We start from the raw sequence: 21088 nt of genomic DNA on the forward strand, positions 1-21088 counted from the left end.
AAGTTTATAAATACATGTGATTATGTATGTATGTGTTTATATGACATATATATTTGAACAAGGCTTTCAAATTATTTATTACTAGTGCTTCACACTAGAAGTGATTTAAGAGGCCATAGATTCAGGAAAGGTTGATATGTATCAGAGATGTTTACACTGGTGATATTTAAATAAAATACACTTGATTGACCTTCTCTATTTTTTATATAATTCTTCATAAGCTAAAATATCTCTTAACATTCATAAATAATAAACATAAATGAGTCTTTCTATTTCAGCTCTCATGTATCATTGTTAACCTGTGGGTCAAGTCTATTTTCTGTTGAAGTATTTTTCTGTACTATTAATAAACTTCTTTTTAAATGTATTTTTTCCACTGGCTGAAAATGTCAAAGCTTGGTTTGGCCATGACACCAACTAAAACCATTCACATGTTCATGTGCTTTTTGTATTAGAGTGATTTAAGGAAAGATTGAGCACTAAGGATGGAGGGTGGGATCACAAATGATTTAATTCTGTGAAAAGCTATTAACATTATCATGTCTGCAGATTCTTGTGAAAATACTTTGAAACTGAAGGAATGCTTCAACTTTGTTTTCTAATCTCTGTTCTCCCTCAACAAATGGGACTCCTCATGATAGTTTCATAAAGGAAAACTGAGCCAATTTTCTTATGTCATATGATGGATGTGCGACCTGCAAAATCTTCTGTGTTTGATTTATCTTTTGTGAGCTTCTCTTTCACTGATATGTCTTCTGTGCACCTGAGAAGACAGCAGCATCAGTCCTTGCTGCAGCTCTGAAATGGGGTTCTGCTGAGAGAGTGTGTGCAAGGATAGGGCAGCTTCTGAGGAAATAGAATACCATCGTACCTGTGTCGATCCAGGAGATATGTCCTGTGAGTCCAGGGTCAGGTTCCCCCACCTAGAGAAGTGGGTCAGAGATGGTAGTTCTCACAGCCACTGCCATGGTAAAAGTGGCAGCAGAACCCATACAGGTGGCTCACAGAGATCAGGAGGAATGAATCCTGTATTCATTTAGGATTGTTTCACTGGCATCTATTGGTTTTGTTAAAATAGCAAATGCAATTCAAACTCTAGGGTTTTGATAAACAACTGTACCTAGCACCTTTTGATTAACTGAAATTTAGTAGACTTTATCATTTGCTTTTTACCTACACAATTAACTTAAGTGCACCATTTTTTTGCTGCTATTCATAATGGATGCATCAAGGACGATGGTGTAAGTATAAGCCTTCCCACATCAGTATCATTTTCAAGGTGCTGACAGTGGGACTCCCACAAAGATCTTGAAAACAAAGTTAAAAGCTGAGAGCTGAGGAACCCAACTCCTGAGGTTGTAATGGTCTTTGGTTTTTGCACAATTTATCAATTGTTCCTTTGTAAGCTTTAGAATGAATGAAATCTTTGTCCTTTTGTTTTTATTAAATACAGGAAAGTCCAAGAAAGGTATGACAACTTCCTTGTGTGCTGTTTTTGTTTCCAGCAAATATAGAAAGGTCATTGTCAAGTCATCGTTAAGAAACGAGTGGATTTTAAATTCTACAATGGTGGATTTTTAGGCTAATGATTATTCCTTTGACACAATAGAGAAAAAAATGTTGCATATTTGCACAAAAGCATAATGCTGGGGGCAGCTGCTGTCCATTCACAGGCAGCTGCATGACCCTCTTGGTCTTGGCCTTTTATCATAAGGTCAGACCATGCAGGAAATATGGGCGCTGTGGAACCACTGATTTGTAAGGCTCAGGATCTATATAAAGAGAAGAGTGAGCATTGTGATGTATATAAGCTAAGCTTAAAATATGCTGTATCTCCTTTATAAAAGCCAGGTATAAATAAATCAAGCAGGCTGTGAGGGGTGAGACAGAAGGATTTAAGAAGCTCCTACTTATTCATTCCACTTAAGCCTGTTTTAAAGAAGACTTGGTAGAGACAGGGGTAGCTTACATGACTGGCTTGAATAAGCAAGCTGGCTATTACAGAGGGGAATTAGGAAGATGTAAGATGTTAGAAGACTTGTCATTAAAGCTTGATGGACTGCTTCAGATTGTTGAATGACATTTTTCAAACCTATCTCTTAAAAACTACTTGCTATTGTCTGCTTGGGGGGAAAAAAGAGTTGTTTTGTAAATATAACTTATTCTTGCTCTTCCTATTTTCTGGTTGATGTGTAAGGGTAAAATGTTTTTTTTTCCCCTCTAAAATTGCTTTTTGACTAACTATGCATGTATCTTAAGAATTTTTTTAACTTCTTGAGTTTTCTCTGTAAACTTAGATTTAATCTAGAAATGTGAACATCATCCTGTGTTGCTCAGGTATTGTTACTAACACCATCAGAGAGACTACATGTGGGAAGTGTTGGATATTTTTCCTGTTGCCTTGTCATCCTTTTGATCTTATATCTTTTTCCCTTTCTCCATCCTTCTCCTCATCCATTCCTGACTTGTCCTGTATCTTCTTCTGGCTGTGGATTGTCATTAGGAAGAATCAATTCCTTAGCAGGTGAGCTATGAGAGGCTGAAGTGTTGGAAATCTGGCTCATTCTATCCTTCTAAGCCCAGGTTACAATTTTAGATCACCTCATTTTTCATGTGAAGACCTAGATAACCATGTAAAAGTTTGTAGCACACATTTGGAATATATAGGCAAGACTCTATATCTCACATGGCTAACTCCAAAAGGCCCTTTGGGTCCACTTATCCAGAATTCATACAGACTGGCATTAACAATAATGATAATGATAACGAATGGACCTAACACATCCAATTTGTTGGCTTTCTTGGGCAAGGAAGAGAGCAGAGTTGTTTTGTTTCCTAGTGTATGCTATGAGATAAGCCTCAGATATTACCAGTTCTCACTTTATCAACCCCCTTTAAGCACTATATTTTTATAGATGGCAAGAATTTAGGGAATTTTCAAGGCCCCTTTTCCTTCTTAGTTGTTGCTGAATGTTATTCTTGCTTATATAATCAAAAAATAAAAACAAAATCCAAGTAGACATGGGTTGGAAAAATGACAAGTCTCATTTTTCCCAGTCTAGTTCTGTTGTCCTGCCCCCAAAAGTAGATGCATTCCACTTCCATATCTGGCCACTAATATAAGGAATTTACAGCTGAATAAAAACACCATTCAATGACTTTTTTTTTATAACAGTCATGTATTAAATAAATGGGGATCCTGTGGTTAGCAGGACATTCCTGTCCTCCCTGACAGAGCTAACTTGGTGGATGCTTAGCCCAGTTTATGGCTATCCCAGAGCTCTTTTCTGCACTAGTGGTGCCTCCTGGGCTCCTACCAATTACCCTCCTTCAGCCCCAAGCTTTTCTATGAGGTTTCCTTTCTGGAAAGGACCAATGCTTTTGCATGGCTGGGCCAGAGCCTGAATTTCCAGACCAGCTCTTCATGATCATACAAGTACAATTCCAGGATCCCAGAAGAAAGGTCCTGGCCCTTATTTATAATGGTAGGTAAAAATTTTTTAAAACCTTGTTCAATAAGGAAGAGGTCAAGCCAAGTGACAGTTGGGTTCACTGTTACCACTGAAGTGCTGCCAGTTGGCAGAAATGTGTAGCTCTGTAAGGGGGACATCCCTGCTCACGTTGGACGTATGGCAAATGAAAATCCTGTTCTGGGAAAACATAGACTCATTAGCCATAGGCTTTTCCATTTAAGCTGAAATGAAAATATAAGTGGCTTATCCTGCCACCTGAATATCTAGAAGATTCTTTCAAACAGAGTTAAACCTCGGTGAATATCAAGTTGGTCTGGGGATTCTGTGTTCACAGTCTATAGAACACTGTGCACTAGGTCACAACTGCCCCTCATGAACCGTCTGAAAGATTCAAGTCCTTGTAGTTTACTGGTTACTCTCTCACCTGAAAATTATAACTTTGCTTTCTTATTCTGTGATACTTATGAAAAAAAACTACAATGAAAACCACAACCCTGGAAGAGCTAAGGGAGGGACATATAGCTGCTTTAAGAAGAAACAGACCCTCTTTCTGCTTTGCCACAAGGTGACTCCCCCTGGCTTTTCCTCTTTACAGGAAACTGAAGGACAATGGGAGGTCTTGGCACAGTCATTGCCAGGGAAATAATTCTGGCATGTTTTAAATTTCATGGCCGACTTTTAGGATATGTTTTTCATATTAAAACAAGGAAATGTCTTCCATGTAGTTGGTGCTGATGTGAATTTTCAATGCCACAGACTCTTTTGAAATCATAAGGAAACACACATGTGTAACCTTTTTAATAATTTCTGTTATTTTTTTTTGTCCTCCTTGTTATAATGAATATTTGGAAACAATTTAAAAGGCGCAATTAGTAATTCCAAAAGTTCAAGTGTGAAAGGTAAATATATGAGTAATGAATTATTTGTCTTTCTTTACAACAAAAAGCACGAGCTCCACGCTTAGGAATTCACTGGCTTCATTTTATCCTTTATGCATTAACCAGTATTATTAATGATATTGTATCTGCTCTCATGGTGTGCTTTTATATTTTGCAACTTCCCTTGGCTAAGTGATATGTGGCTTTAGAATATACCTACGCATAATCTGCCATGATTATGATGGCAGATTAAATGACGAGAACATTTTCCAAGAAATGAATTAATTTGAAATAACATTTTTACCTAGACATCTAAAGCTGCTCCAAATACTAATGGCATGAAAACTCTGCATGAAACTAAAATGACTTTACAGAAACTTTGGATGGATAATGCTTTGTTAAAACATCATGGATGTGGCTTCTGTTTCTAAATGGAAATGTTTAATCAACTGCCAAGGAAACTGTTGGAAATATCCCCCCTCCTCTTTTTTTTTTTTTGTCATTTTGCCTACTTTTCACCATATATCACTAATTAAAGTCTCATTGAAAGGTAAATAGAGCACAAGAGTCAAATTTGAATAGTCCAATTGTAAACTCTTAATTGGCATTAACTCCCTGAACAAGGGGAGATATTCACATAGTCATTTCTTTAACCAAGGAGAGAGAGATTTAAAACTGTAGAGAAAAACCTTTTGATGAATTTAGAGATGTGTTCATCATCATGATCCGTACTTACTGAATGTATTCTAGAACATTGAAAAGATGACGGTTTGATTTATAATGCCTGAAATTACCTACTGGTGAGAAAGCCAAAGCAATAACACAAGATAAAACCAATAACCTAATATGCCACATGTTTGAGTATCAGGGTAAAGAAAATGCCTTCTATTTATGGTGTTTTTGATCCTATTTATGCCTTCATTTTTCAAGTGGTTATCACTAGCTAGTTAAAGGCTGATTGTTAAGCTTAGAAAAGAAGAATGTTCGAAATATAGTATTTAGGAGGAGTCCAACCATTTGAATGAGTTGGCAGTCAAGAGGCAGATACAGAGAGAAAATATGAATGAGAAAAGTACATAGTTTGGATCTTAACCAGATTAAAAACATTAGACCTGGCATGAAATGTGAGTTTCTCAAAGCCTACACCTGAACAATCCACCTACTGTTTTATGACCTGAGTGCCCTGAAATTTGAATGCCATTGAAGAAGCAAGTGCCCCATAACCCTGGTGTTGCTTGTCACTTGGCATCACTTTGCCTTCACTTAAACAACTATTTCTAGAGGATTCAAGGTCTTTAATTGCATTTCTGGTTTTCCGTTTCTTTGTAGTTGTGTGTGTACTGATATGTTATTCTCAGTTGCACTGAATCGTAGGAATGAGATAGGAAAGTGCCAAGTGATCCCCACTGACAAAGTCACTCACAAGACCACTTCTTTGAAATTCTTGCTTGCACTGAGCATGATGTTGTTTCTTTGATCTTCTTGGCTTCAAAACAAATTCGAACAGGGCTCAAACTTTGTATGCAGATGTTTTGGGTTGCTGTCTTGAGCCTGTAGATTTATGAGATTCTAAGACTGATAAATGAGGCCTGTTTACATATTCATGGATTTTCCCTTAGGTTATAATCACCAGCAGATGAGTGAAGGACAAAGGCAGAAATCCGAATTTTACAACCGCACAGCATCTGAGTCAAATGTGTACTTGAATAGTTTCCATTATCCAGACCACAGCTACAAGGACCAGGCCTTTGACACTTTGAGCCTGGACAGCTCTGATAGCATGGAGACCAGCATCTCTGCCTGCTCACCCGACAATATCTCTAGGTAAGATTTCTTTATGGGTAAGATTTTTGGTTTGGAAAAGCACCTTCTGTTTTCAAGCCTAAAATCATCAGTTTGGGACATTGTATATGTACAAAATCAAATGCAGAAGAGAGTTGGGGGTCAGGGTGACCTTTGAACCTTGTGTGACTTAGCCAGTCGGACATTATGTAGTCCATTTTCCTACTTTATTTACGTTTGAGTTCACCTTTATACTATGCTTCAAAATCAAGTGCCCTCTGTTGATGGACTCCAAGTTCATTTTCACAGCTTTTGAACAAATAAAGAAAGAAATTCCAACAATAGAGTCAGAGCTCTATTGTTTTATCCTTAAGTTTTGTTAGAAGGAAAGCCTCGCTGTTCTGGACACTAAAATTTGGTGAGAATGTAACTATTCACATTTGTGTTCATACTTTGGAGGAAAGCAAAAGTAGTACTATAAAATTGGAACCAAAGGCACACATAAATATAAGCTGGTCACAGGGTTTCTCCTCTTCTGAAGCTTTAGCAATGCCCAGCTACCTCCTGAATAAAGTCAGATGCAGGTCCTGGCATCTTGAATCCAGCCCTGCCTTCCCTCCATTCTCTCCTGACACCCATCACAGAACGACTATTGGTTGAGAGGGAAGAAACTCTCAGATCTCTGAGCCTTTGTCCATACTGGCTGTTAACATTTTCTGAAAGTACAAGCACAGAGTCAGGGCTTTAGGAAGATAACCAAGGCAACAGCAATAACAGGTGTCATTGCAGGTGGCTTTCAGAAGATTGTTCTAGAAGATAGTTCAATAATATTAGCAAAATAAGGATTTGTGCAGAATTGACTATCAATTGCTAGCTTTCTAAGACCCAAGACCTATTTTCTGAGCCTTGTGTTTGTTGACAATGTAAGTAGTGGTGCTGAAAAAGCAAAAACAATGTTCAGCTCATGGAACATTCTGGTAGTCACAAAAATGATGTCTCAACAAAAAGTGGAGGTAAATTATCCACAACTGAGTAATTCTATAACTCTATGAAAAGCTTTTTGTGACATAATAAACCACAAGACCAAGTTTATGTTACTAGAATTTCAGCATGGAATTACCTCTTTAATAGACTTATAATTTGGGGATATTTTAATGCATAATTTTAAAAAAATCTTCAACACAGCAATTTTTTTGTCTTTATTATTCTACATGTCAGTCTTCAAGAACTTCCCTATTGAGATTGTTTTGTCATGACACTCATTCCAAATATTAATTCCTATTACTTTCTTGGTACTTATCATATTATTTTCTATCATACTAAAGGATAAAAGCTAATTTTACTGTAACATGAATATTTTTAAGGCAGATGATGACACAAACGAGAAATACCAATTCTCCTCTCTCTTCCTTTTACTTTTAATCTTTCATAGGAATCTTTTACTTTGCCCTCAATTTTTGGACATTTGGAACATTATAAACAGTACTAGTAATTTCTGACCATGAGGACTGGCTACCTGTGACAGTACAACTGGGTCAGTACTGTGTGAAGCAAATGTGAACAATTATCATGGCCAGGCACAAGTATTTTCCAGGATCAATCATTCCACAGTAGCATCATATAAAGAATTAAGGGACAGTGCATCTTCACATTCTCACACACACACACACACACACACACACACGGAAACTACGTGAAGTGATGGGTATGTTGTTGGTCATGATAATCATTTCACAATGTATACATATATCAAAATATGTTCTATACCACAAATCTATACCATTGTCAATTATTTATGAGTATATATATACTATGTATATATACAATAAATAAGATATAAATATATAAATACAATAAAGTTGAGAGAAATGAAACAAGAAAACAAAATGGTAGACAATGAAATATAAATAGTATAGATTGTATAAAACTGGAACAAATAAGGGTAGTCTATTGGTGAGGTTTTTTTAAATTGGTGAGTTTTTAAAACTGAGAGTTAATAAAACTCAAAAAGTTTCCAAATTAATTGGAGACACAAAACATACATATCTTATGTCCCAATTAGTTCTATAGAATATAAGTATAATTTTGTGCCATTACATGGCCTACCACTATATATCTTCAGCTTTCTCAGTTGGGCCAATGAAATTTGTCTCTTTTTCGTCCATGAATCAGATATTGTCAAAGAAGGAAAAAATAAGAATTCCTGCACAAGCATTAAAGATTTTTTTCCTCAAATTCTTTTTTTTTAAAGAGAGAGTGAGAGAAGAGAGGGAGAAAGAGAGAGAATTTTAATATTTATTTTTTAGTTTTCGGCGGACACAACATCTTTGTTTGTATGTGGTGCTGAGGATCGAACCTGGGCCGCACGCATGCCAGGCGAGTGCGCTACCGCTTGAGCCACATCCCCAGCCCTTTCCTTAAATTCTTACTAGCTGAAAAGAACAAAACTTACTCTTTTGTACCTCTCCCAATAGCTAATGACAAAAAGAAGAAATTACTGGATTCTCTTTCTCAGGAGAAAACACCTGCCTAAACAGTTGGGCCAAAGTCACTCTAAGAAGTCAGCCTTGTTGTTAAGCTTGAGAGGATCCAGTTGCTCTCTCTCTTCCAAGAGTGTGTTTTTTAATGGAGCTGACGATACTGACTTTAAGAGAAGCCATTGCCCTGTGATACTGTGGTCATTTATCTCTTCAAAAGAACTCTTAGCCCTGGATTTGAGTCATCCTAAGTTTGGTTTGAACAAAAATATAACTTAGGGATATTATACTAACAATCATCTATGACCAAGAGGGCTCAGCTTATTCATTTTTAACATGCATTGTTATAAATTCATTATTGCGTGAATGTTCACTGTCCCTTAACTCTTTCTGTAATGCTATTGTGGAATGATTGATCCTGGCAATCATTGATCCTGGCTCATACCAGGCTCTGTGCTATGAAGACACAAACATGAAAGCCTGTCTGTGCCCAAGAGAGACAAGGAAGATGACAGGCCCTTAATGACTTCAAGGTACATAAGCACAAGAACAGCAATGGCTCCCCAGAGTACAGAACCAGGGTAAAGAGGCTGTGACCCAGACCATGTTCATCCTTCCCAGAAAAATTAAGAAAAATGTAAACAAGTGAAAATAAAATGTTGTCTCGAGTTAAACATTTCCAATTCTTTCCTTCTCTTTGAGTTCCCTGAGCTGTTCGTGTGTCATTCCCTCTGTAATGTTTTCCTTTCCTTGTTCATGTGACGTCTCTTCCAAGATGTATTTCTTTCGAAGCTCCTGAATCACTTTGTGGGTTTCTTCATTCACACCCTGGGTAGGTTAGTGTTCGTGAAACTGGCTGCCACCCAGCTGCTGCATCTATGGATGTCATATTTTAATTTGCATCATCATTTAAGAAGTGAAATGTCCAGTAGTAGAAAGACACAACAAACAGCAGCTGGGGACACATATTCTGCAACTGAATAAAATGACTTCAAGCGTTAGGTGTCATTTGTGTAGAACTTTGGTGACAGTCTTATTAGGTGGACATCTGAACATTAAACCAGTGGGAGGGCCTGCCACAGGCTATCAGTTTTAGACTTTGAAGGATATGTTTTGAAGTCACACCTGGCAAGATTTGGCTTTGGTTTATTTATTTATGAGCAAAGCAGTTTACATTGGAATTATTTTGCTTGCCTAGTTTTATCCCCTAAACTGAGATAAGTCAGTGTCACCTACAATTTTCAAAGTTGAATTGATTTGCCTCTTCAGAAAAATGACTTGTAAGGAACATCCTTTAAGTTGTGTATGATCGGGTTTTGTCGTGCACATCTCTTGACTGTGTGTGTGTGTGTGTGTGTGTGTGTGTGTGTATGTATGTATGAATGTTGTCTGTCTGTCAGAGAGACATGTCAGTCAGAACCAATATTCTTAAAAGGCTTCTGTGTTTGCTTCAGTGCCAGTACTTCAAATATTGCTAGAATAGAAGAAATGGAGAGGCTGTTGAAACAGGCTCATGCCGAAAAGACACGGCTGCTTGAATCCAGGGTAAGTATAATACCTAAGTGCCAGAGGTCAGTGATGTGGTAATTGGTGCAGGGAACCCTGTATTCCATATCAGGAAGTACTCCTCCTTGAAGAGCCTTAATAAAGGCCGTGATGTTTGAAAAGTCACTCAGTCTTCTCAGTCTCCTTTTTTATCTGAAATGTAAAAGTGTTAGAGGGTTGGTTTCTAAGACTCTTCCTGTACTGCAATTCCCATAACTTGAAGTACATATAGTGCTGATATAAACTGAAATGGAGCTTCGTAGTGTGTTTTCCTTTGATGGACACTTAATGACTTTGCCAAGGAACAGAGAAGAATGTCTGTCTTTATGCATTCTCCCTTCCTTCCCAGCTTGTGCTAACTATATGGCTGTAATATTAAAAATCCCAAGGCATTATGATTATATTTCAAGTCAGAACCCAAACTTCCTTAGAAATCCCCCTAAATGCCTCTGCATCCTGCCCAGAGGGCACCTCCTTTCCTTTTTAACTTCCCTATGTGCTTCCTTTGTGACCTTCAGCCAGGAAGCTATGGAGTAACAACAGGAATTGAAAGACCCATGACCTTCAATTAGAATACGGCCCTCCAAAGAAAGGCTAAACCCCAGGACTAGAGTTGGGGGACATTTTGTGAGACTTTTTATTAAAGATGGTAGAGCTATGTCATGGATACACAATAACTGCATATAGTCACAAGCTGGATTTTCACCTAAGATCAAGATGTGTTAATTAAATTTAATGATTGCATTTCTGTGTATGAGTTTGGAAGCTATGCCTGAAGTGAGTATGGGTTGTGTTAACCTGGGTTATATATTTTAAGAGAATAAAATGCAAACCAAAAATTATCTGATAGAATTTTGTTTTAGGTATTGGTTGGAACCATCCAAGTATAACCAGGATGTCTTAAAATAATCATTGTTCTGCATCATGATATTTAGGAACGGGAAATGGAAGCCAAAAAACGAGCTCTGGAAGAAGAAAAACGACGTCGAGAACTCCTAGAAAAACGATTGCAGGAAGAAACTAGCCAGAGGCAGAAATTAATAGAGAAGGAAGTGAAAATAAGGGAGAAACAAAGGGCGCAGGTTAGTCGGTAAATCTAAATGAATAAGCATGGGTTGCCCCCTGGTGGTCATTTCGTAGAAGACAGTCATCCTGTGTGAGGTGCCCCTTTCTTCACCCCTCTTGAAGGCTGAAGAGCAAAAACAGATGAAAGGTGTCTGTGAGTGGGCAAAAATATTTTATTTCAAAACCTCTAGGTAACTACCCATCAAATGACATTTTACTTCCATGGAACATGTTGATGGGAGAGGATATTTTCTTCTACCCATTCTCCAGAGTACACTTAAAAGGAGAATATTTTTTTGATCCACTTTGAAAAATGCCACTGCGTTAGCCTCTGAAAACAAATACAATATCAATACAAAATTCAAAGACAAAAAACATCGTTTCCCTTATTCTTGCTAGTTACTTGCAATTTGATAGTACTGCAGTTAAAGACTCTTTAAAGCTTTGTGTGTTCCAAGGGCTCAGTAAGTTGTGACACACGACCACAGTCAAGAACCACAGAATCAAAGGCAAAATACAGAAGAAAAATACAAAGTAAAACTTGTTTATTTCACTTTCCCCTACCAAATTCTGTTTTGCAGTGAAGGTCATCCATGCCTATTTAGTATCCAGTGCCAAACCAATAATCACAATTCTACTTTAATCCAGATTATAAGTTTTTGCCTCCAAGTATATGATTACATCATCTCCCCAGGGCCAAGGGGTAGAGTTATTTAACAGGATAAAATAGAACACCATTTCATAAATATTACCCATGGTTATATTAGGTTATCTTTCTTGGTTAGATAAGCCTTTGCACTATTAGTGAAATGAAAAACATCTAATACCTCCCTTTGACCTCTAGTTCTGAATAACTTATGTTAGGTCCAGCTTTGATTTGACTTCTAACATTATGTTAGCTTCACTTTTCAAAACATACATTTTTTCCTTCAATTTCTTTCCAAGTGTAGATAAGCTGACATTTATAATTTAGGAAGATCTCTGGGGGTTGTACTTATTAAATAGTGTTCAACCAGTCATGCCATGACTGGAATTACTTAAGGAGAACTATTGTTTAGGTTGTGGCAGGGAGAATGGAAATCTTCCCATGGAGGAATCTTCATTTGCAGGAAACAACCCAAATAGCTTTATGCTTCATTTCCCTGTGTTTGTTAGGAGCTAAGTACCTCTTTTAAGCTAAAATAAATGACATTTTTTCCTTCTCCCATCTGCCCACCTCAAGGAGTAGGATTTATTGGTCTGAGTTTACCTATCCTTTCCGTAGTGCTCAAAATAATATCCACTACTCAGTCTCCAAATGATAAGCATTTTATCCTAAGCTCTCATAATGATATGGGCACTTTAAAGCTTAGACTTTTACTTAGTTTCTGCTTCTAAACATCTATAACCTAATGAAAAAAAATACTTAGCCTTATTTGGAACGAGTTTCATTCTTTTTCAGGCTCGTCCCTTGACACGTTATCTACCTGTCCGGAAGGAAGACTTTGATTTGCGGAGCCACGTAGAAACTGCTGGCCACAATATTGACACCTGTTATCACGTATCCATCACAGAGAAGACCTGTCGAGGATTCCTCATCAAAATGGGTGGAAAAATTAAAACTTGGAAAAAACGTTGGTTTGTTTTTGATAGAAATAAGAGAACATTTTCTTATTATGCAGGTGGGTGATAAAAAAAACTTGAAGTGATATATTCAAAGAATATAGAAAATATTCTATATTCTGTTAAAGAGGAAAGGCAATTGAGAGTCAGTATAAACAGGTTGGTAAGTAATAAGAGTAATGGAAACATTAGCTTGGAGGATGTACCGTATTTTATATTTAGATTGTATAGTTCAATGTGGTATGAATTTCCTTTTCTCAAATAATAAAAATATTATTAACAAAGTGTGAATCAGTCCATTCCAGTTCTGCAATAAACTGCAACCCAAACACATATTAAGTGGAATTTATGCTTTTAACATTAAATATTGGCCTTTGAACCACAAGGCCAGAAAAAAAGTTTCTTCTTATTTATTTATTTATTGCCATATATCTTATTTAACACATACAATTAAGCAGCCCTAGCTGACAGTCATTCAGCTAATGTTTACAAACTGATATGATCTTTTAAGTACAGAGAGTAAAGCTCCTCTGTGAACTAGTGAATAAGTAAATCCATAAAGCATTTTTGGACTCTCACTTGCTGGATTATAAGAGATGTACCCTATTGAATCTTATATAAATACAAAAATATTAGTATTACTGGCCTACTTATATACTTATTAATATAACTGGCCTCTTATTTACTCTTGGATCATATGTGAAGTATGTACAATTATTAGCAAAAGTCTAGCTGTACTCTCTTTCCAGCTGCTGAGGAGGACAGGTATCTTACCAGATATTATGCTTTGGAGTGACAGTATCAGCAGTCATGAGCATCTCTAGGAGTTGTTGTAAATTGTGTTAGTGTAATAAATGTAAAACTTCCAGGTGCCAAGGTGCATACCTATGATCCCAGCAGGTTGGAAAGCTGAGGGAGGAGGATCACAAGTTTGAGGCCAGCCTCAGCAACTTAGCAAGGTCCTGTCTCCAAAAAAAAAGGTGGTGGGGGGAGAAAAAAGAAAAAATGTAAAACAACAGTTCAGCCATCTAAGCCAACCAGTGAGTGCAGGTTACTGTATTTAAGGAGGAGTGTGAAAACCCACCACCCTTCAATTCAGTGAAGGACACACTGGCTTAGAGAGCCCTAGAATTGGGGTGGAAATGGGCAGGAGTGCATGCCTTTCAGTAAGGGGCTTCCTTGAGTGGGGTCCAGCTATTTCAGAAGTCAGTGGTTGAAGAACATGGCCTGTCCCTGGGAGGTGCCTGCTTTGCCTCCCCAGGGCTTTCTGACCTTGGGTTTTATAAAAATCCAGAGCAGCTCTCTTCAGTTAGTGCAGTAGTAAAGATGCCTATTTAATAAGAAATCCCACCTCTTGTTGGCAAAAATTCCCAAACAAAATTTTGCAGCATGCTAGACAACCTCACCCAGAATTTTCCAAAAATAAAACTTTAAAAGAACTTCAAAGACATTTCCATCTCCCACACTCCTCTTCTTTGTCAACTTTATTTCATTTTTTCATTCAGCAGCCAGGTGACTGGCTCGGTCCCCAGGCCAGCTTCTCAAACTTGTATCCTTCTGATCCATGTAAAGGCAACTTTCCAAATCAAAACTTTTGGTGATTGTTTTTCAGTTTTTTAAAAAATATCCAAAGCTTTCTGGTATATGAAAGACTACTCAGAATGCTAATACATCAAACAGATAAAATTCCGTTTCATCAGCTTTCTAATACTTACATAAGATGTAAATGACCAGTGAGACCTAGTGGGACAAATGCTTCCCAGTAGGCTCTGTTCATAGCCATCACCATCAGCTTTGTCCACTCCCAACCACATTCATACCTCTACCAGGTCCCCTTGCCAAACACCAACAAGCACAGGCTTAGAGCAGTCCTTATCTAGTCCCCCAGATGGCTGCTCAGGCTGGACCTGACCCCACAGGAGCAGTGCCCTTCAGCTTTTCCCCGCGTGACCTTGCATGCCTAAAGAAGCTGCAAGTGTGAGTGCTGAAGGCTGAAGTCCCAGCTCTCTCCATTATTCATGATCCTGCCTTTGTCCTTGGCCTCCTGTACCTTAAAACAGAGAGTCTAGAAAGAAAGCTGAAGCACAGAAAAAATGTCTGAAAATTGAGGGAATAGTGCTGTTGAGAGAGAAAGAATAACAGCATTTGCTGGTCCATGTACAGTAGCACCATTGATCTTCTTGCCCCTCCATGTGATTGAGAGGCTTCTGTTCTGCAGAGGGCTTTCCCACAGAGGAAGTGCCCTACAAACAGAAGTTTCATTCCTTAGTTTTCTGTCTGCTTGAAACACTGACAAGATGTACTTTTATCTCCAGATTGTATTTTGTATCTGTTTTGAGAAAGTAAGGTATCACTGTATTCCCATGGATTGTTGCAGGAGCCTTTCCATGGTAAATGTTTGAGGGACACATTGACCTTTTCTTTCATTCAAACTGATTGAAACCCACTCAACATGGGTATTAATAAAAACAGTATTTCCCAAGGAAGAGCAAAACACAAAGATATAGTCCATTATCAAATAGTTCTGGGTTAAATGTAATTAAATATATTGTTTATTTTCTGAGGAATTTCTCTGAGTCACTATTTTTTAAGATGAGTTTTTTTTGTTGTTTCTTTTTTATTATTATTGGGGAAAAGATGCACTTATCTAGTAAAAAAATTTCAAAATAAAATAAAATCTATATAATGAAAGAAAATCTCTTTTCCATCAGAGGTGTCCTGACCTTCTGCCACTGTTAAGTCTGAAATATTCTTTCAGATTTTCTGTCTTTGTTTTTTTAAAACATATTTTTAGCTGTATATGGACACAATGCCTGATTTGTTTTTGATGTGGTGCTGAAGATTGTACCCAGTGCCTCATACCTGCTAGAGAAGCACTCTACCACTGAGCAACAACCCCAGCCCCTGTCCTTGTTTTTTATATGCTTTGTTATGTGTATATATTCTTTTTTCTTCTGTGCCTTTTGGTAACAAATTATTCACTTTGTTCATGCCCTATTTCACATAAAAGTATGTCAAGAGTGCTTTCCTCTCCGTATACACAAAGGCTGCAGTGGTTTTAGTGGCCGTATAGAAACCATTGTGTGGCTGGCCTATAATTAAATCAGTACCTTATTAAATCTCAAGCAGATGTCCTGTAGCCAGTGTGCCATAACAAAGTAGATGTTATACAATAAAGTTTTAAGGTAGAATTAGTAAGAGGATTTTTGCATTTTTAATTGTGTTTGTCTGTCTACCAATTGCCATCCAAAAGGGACTGTCTCAATTGTATTTCCACCAACTGGGTGTGACAGTCTCTTTCCTTGCCTCCTGACCCATGCTTTTAAAATTCTTTAATAGGCTCACATGCATTGTGATCTTTGTAGAGTTCAAATTATAAAATATTTCAAGAACTTAATAAATCACAGAGTGGTGCTTTTCATTGGAGCCTTTTGTTGTTTTGTATTTTGTTTTCATGATTAAATCTAAAAAAATCTTTGGAAACAAGTTAAAAATGTTGCATTGAAAGGATAATAAATTATTGATGAGAAACTGTTCAAGATAAGAAAAAAAATGAAACATGTTGGACAAGTTTGATAAAGATATAAGTAGAATATTATTTAAATTATAAATAAAAACACTCAAAAATTTCACTATAACCAATCTGCATGTTAATATTTCCATTATGAAGATGTTGGAGAATGTGGGAAAAATTTTGTATGGGTTTCAATAATGTTTCTGCTTTGTATGCTCACCTAATAGTCAGTAGTTCTGGTTGTTTTGACTGCTAATTTGCTGAAGAGCCTTGAACCAAGTCATTGAGCTTCTTTGGCTTGGAACTGGGAATTTCATGGGTTTTGGTGGTGATAGTTATTATTATTATTATTCCTTCATAAATAACAGGCCAATGCACTAGCCCAGGTTATCTTAATAAATCTTAGATAATTCAAATGGTAGGTAAATATGTTAGTGGTGATAATTATGAGTTTACCATTTTTCCTGCCCATCAGTGGTGATCCTCAATCTGTCTTTGCAGATAAGCATGAAGCTAAATTAAAAGGAGTAATATACTTTCAAGCCATTGAAGAAGTATATTATGATCACCTTAAGAATGCTAATAAGGTAAGCATCAGTTTTCTAAATTCATACAATTCAAATGCATAATTAATCTGGGAAAATATATTTTTGGATTTTAAGCAATTTACTTGTTCCAGAATAACAAATAGATATGATCAGGATGGTGCTGGAAAATTAACATTAAAATAAGTAGGATATTGCTTTTTGAAAGGGAAAGAAGTTATGAGGGGAATGGTAGTTTAATAAGATCTTAATAGAGCTAAGAATACCAGCCACCACTTATTACGTACCTCTTACCAGCTAGGTACCAAGCTTTATAAACTAATCACTAGTAATTAGCTCTGTGTGAGATATCATGTGCGGAAAGACCAGAAAGATGGTCAATCCTGAGAAAGGCATTGGGAGTTGGCATGGGAGTTATAGTTAATTAAAAATATAAATTTCTATAAGGAGGAACATTTAAAGAGGAAGAACCCTTCACACGTCTTTGTACTTACTGTTATAACTTCAAGATGCTTGTTTGACATTCTTTTTGTTTTTGGAATTTAGAGCCCTAATCCATTACTCACCTTTAGTGTCAAGACGCATGACAGAATCTATTATATGGTGGCCCCATCACCCGAAGCCATGAGGATCTGGATGGATGTGATAGTTACCGGGGCAGAAGGATACACTCACTTCTTGTTGTAGTGAATAGAAGAAATCGTCCACTTCAGGGCAGACTGCAATAATCCCATACAAGAATGAAGCCATATGCAATCTCAGATGGAATGACCTGACACACCCCTCCTTTAACTGTACACGCTCAGAACTCTTTTCTTATTGGGAAGTCTTTTGTAAAAAGAAAGAAGAAGCTTAATTCAAAGTTTGATCATACATAGCAAAAGAATTAAAGTTCCTGTGAGAAACACTATTTTGATAAATATCACATATGAACATTTCATATGAACTATTTTTATCAATTGTTGGTTTTGGTGAAATGAATAACAGTTTACAAAATGTCTGTATATATGTACTTGGAAATATGGAATTATTTTAGCATCCAAATCATTGCTATTGACATTATTGGTAATCAACTGACTTTTTAAAAAACAGCATTTTATAAATACAAGCAAATAAGGGCTTGGAGGAGAATGTCCTTTAAGAATTTTGCCTTAATTTTTAAGTACTGCACCAAAACCAAAGACTTGGCATGACTTCTATTTAACAGTAGTAGTTTCAAGTAGTGAACTGCACTTGGTGTTGCTCTATATTTTAAAATGATATTTTGATGCCATTAAGTGTCGTGGAAATTGACAGTGCAATGTCATCATCAGTATAAGCTATGAAACATATATAGTAAACCATTTATTATAAAAGAAGAAAAAATAGCTGTGTGTTTAAAAAAAAAAAAGCCCCTGTAGACAACAGACATTCTCTCAAATTGGACAATTTTAAATAAAGAGAACATTTGATGTTAGGAACTTATTTTGCTGAAGATTTCTCCATTCCCAATGCTGAGAGTAAAGGCAACCAGTAGCATATTTTCTTTATGGATTGTTATGGAGCATACTTGTTAACTGCAGCCTCTCATGACTTAACTCTGAAATCATAGCTCTGTTTTCGCCAAAGAACAGAATAATTAAAATGCCTATTTACAGAAATGGTGTAGTTCTATAAAAAGGCAAGCAAAGTTCACTTAACATTCTCTATAATAGTTTATTATGTATTTCTTTTACTTAGCTTTTGTTTTTTGGAGTTAAATTAATTTTTGTTGAATTAAATGACTTCAGGCAAGTCTCTTTTATAATGGTTTTTCGGATGCCATTTAATCTAGTTTTTCATGTTTTGTGTGTTTGTAAGTATGAATGTACTCTTTCCCAAACATGGCAAATAAATAGAAGTAGAAAACAATGACATAACTTACAAAGGGGAAATGACTAGCTTAAAAGTGTCTATAAAATCCGTCAGGCCTGATTGGGTACAATTTTCTTTTTTATTTTGCAATGTAGTCTGTATACATATGTACCTGTTGCCAATAATAAGATTTTGCAACTGGATGACACAAGATTTTACTTGAACAATGAAGGACAAAAATCATGATTGTAGAAGATATTTTTAAAATCTGATTTTACAGAGATCACCTTTAAACTGATTAATGATCTAAGAGATTGAAATGCAATTGTTGAGATTTTGTTGGTTAATATTAAGACAAAACTTTTCTGTACTGTATTATCTCCATAGGATTGTAAGGGTATTCTAATCAATTTTCATGATTTAAACCTTTTAAATTTGTGTGTTAAATGTATTGAGTTTGGATTAAAATGTTGACCTGATTTCACATTTGAAAGTAAACTCCTCTCTGATTAAGAAGTTACCTATCTGCAACATGATGGGAGATTGATTAATCAGCAAAAATCAATTGTAGAATCCACATAAAGATTGTTGTGTGCTAACATTATGATTTTTAGCTTGAAAACTAATAATTGGAAGGATCTCTGGCCACATTGCTATTGCTTACAAAATGAGATGAAACTTAAAAACTCTGACATCTTATTGTCTTCTCGCATGAAGGCAGTAATAACTGTGGATTTCCAGGACTCTGTTTACTTATCTTTCTATCCAACAAGAAAAAAAAAATGCAAATGTGAAGGAAAGCTTTGGGATTTTATTTGATGAGTACTTCATTTGTCCCTCTAAATTAAGATAGCAGATTTCTGAAAGAGAAACTGCCCTCAACAATATGTTCTTTCACACCGTTGTTAATGAAGGCAACGTTGACAGTAGATGGCCAGAATGAAAACAAGTTGGTCAATATCAAGTCCATCACTGTCAGGAAAAGTATTTACACTTGTCTTAAGCCACAGATGTTCCTGAATTGCTAGGTTAGGATGAACAAAGAAAATGATTAATGGGTTTGCTTTTTCTGTGCAGCATTTTTCAGAGTATGAATATTGCCACTAGTTTGCTGCACATAAAATACCAAAAGACCTGAAAAAATAAAGGGGAAAGAAGGAAGAGGAATCATTGGAAACATTTGCAATTATCCAAAAACAAAAAAGAGAAGTGTTTTGTTGTTAAAATACTCGGGATGGTGAAGTGACATTCCTTGGGTATCACCTTGTAATTCAGTCCCTTTGTAGCCTAATGGAAAACTAGCAAAATAGCTCAACATCTTGTGTAGTATGTCCTGAAGTTAAGTCCTTACTCTATGTCCTTCCTATTTGGGAGATATTACAACTGTTTTTTTCGTTGTAAAAGGACAGAATGCCTTTATTTGTTTATTTTTATGTGGTGCTGAGGATCAAACCCAGTGCCTCACACATGCTAGGAAAGCACTCTGCCACTGAGCTACGGCTCCAACCCCGACATTATACCTTTTAAGAAAGAGATCTATTCAGTCTCTATTTATCCAACTTTTCCAGTTTGTTCTATTCTAACAGGACAGGTTCTTAAGACCCCAAAGACATGCTGGATTTACTATATACAACATTTGCCTTTAGCTCTGGTACCAGTCATTTCTCCAAATTTTATAATTAAAAATAGTCAAGTGGTTTCACCTCAAAGCATTACACCAACTAAGTGACTTTTAAGCAGAAAAATATTAGAGAAGGCCTTATTGGTTGATATCTGTGGCCCTCAGGAATTACTTTGAAGGATGTCAAGAGTTTTAGTCCAGAAACACTTGTATAATTTATCCAACTTTTTTTCTATGGTCCATTCATTTTTTTCCCTTGTCTGCCTCCAAGAAATGGTGCTGTAGTAGATAGCATGCATCATAATGGACTTGTGTTTCTTGTTTTCAATAAGGTACTCACAAATGGGAGGGCACTGGGCCAAAGGGCATTGAAAATAATGCTTATTTTAAATTGTATTAAATGTGGCCAGATTACTTGTCAAGATTTTAGCATTTCACCCTCCCAGCAACAATACATAAATGATAGTTTCCATCATCTTTGCAAATAGTTGCCCTTTTAAAATTTCTGCCACTCTGATGGGGTGGAAAAAAGTGATATGTTATTTTTTAAATTCACATTTTTTTTCAATTAGACATCATGTTTATTTACATAAACTGCCTATGCTGTTGGTCAATTTATGGAAATTGTTTTTCTTATTTCTAAGAGTAAACTGAGTAGAATCAATGTATCTATGCTGTAAAGCCTAGTTTTTTCCTAGGTTCTCATTGGACTTAATGTATCTTGCCATTAAAAATGTCTAAATTCATATACAA

General features: G+C 36.4%; 1 protein-coding gene across 12 annotated transcripts in view; it reads left to right on the forward strand.

Annotated features, from left to right (window-relative positions):
* The window catches only part of PHLDB2 (pleckstrin homology like domain family B member 2), a 98259-nt gene extending 77178 nt beyond the window's left edge, over positions 1-21081 (forward strand). For 4 of the 12 annotated variants that reach the window (XM_081300842.1, XM_081300841.1, XM_081300840.1 and 1 more), the window contains 9 exons: positions 1454-1468; positions 2504-2524; positions 4337-4372; positions 5971-6175; positions 10065-10155; positions 11091-11237; positions 12662-12881; positions 16838-16923; positions 17428-21081. In XM_081300842.1, the coding sequence (XP_081156968.1) occupies positions 1454-1468; positions 2504-2524; positions 4337-4372; positions 5971-6175; positions 10065-10155; positions 11091-11237; positions 12662-12881; positions 16838-16923; positions 17428-17568 (962 nt within the window). In that variant the 3' untranslated portion in view covers positions 17569-21081. The remainder of the gene's footprint in view (positions 1-1453; positions 1469-2503; positions 2525-4336; positions 4373-5970; positions 6176-10064; positions 10156-11090; positions 11238-12661; positions 12882-16837; positions 16924-17427) is intronic. The other 8 variants (XM_081300843.1, XM_081300845.1, XM_081300844.1 and 5 more) reach the window with 3 other exon arrangements.
* The last annotated feature ends 7 nt before the right edge of the window (positions 21082-21088 follow it).

The sequence above is a fragment of the Spermophilus citellus genome (genome assembly GCF_964194105.1).
Source record: "Spermophilus citellus genome assembly, chromosome: 7".
NCBI classification, from domain to species: Eukaryota; Metazoa; Chordata; class Mammalia; order Rodentia; family Sciuridae; genus Spermophilus; species Spermophilus citellus.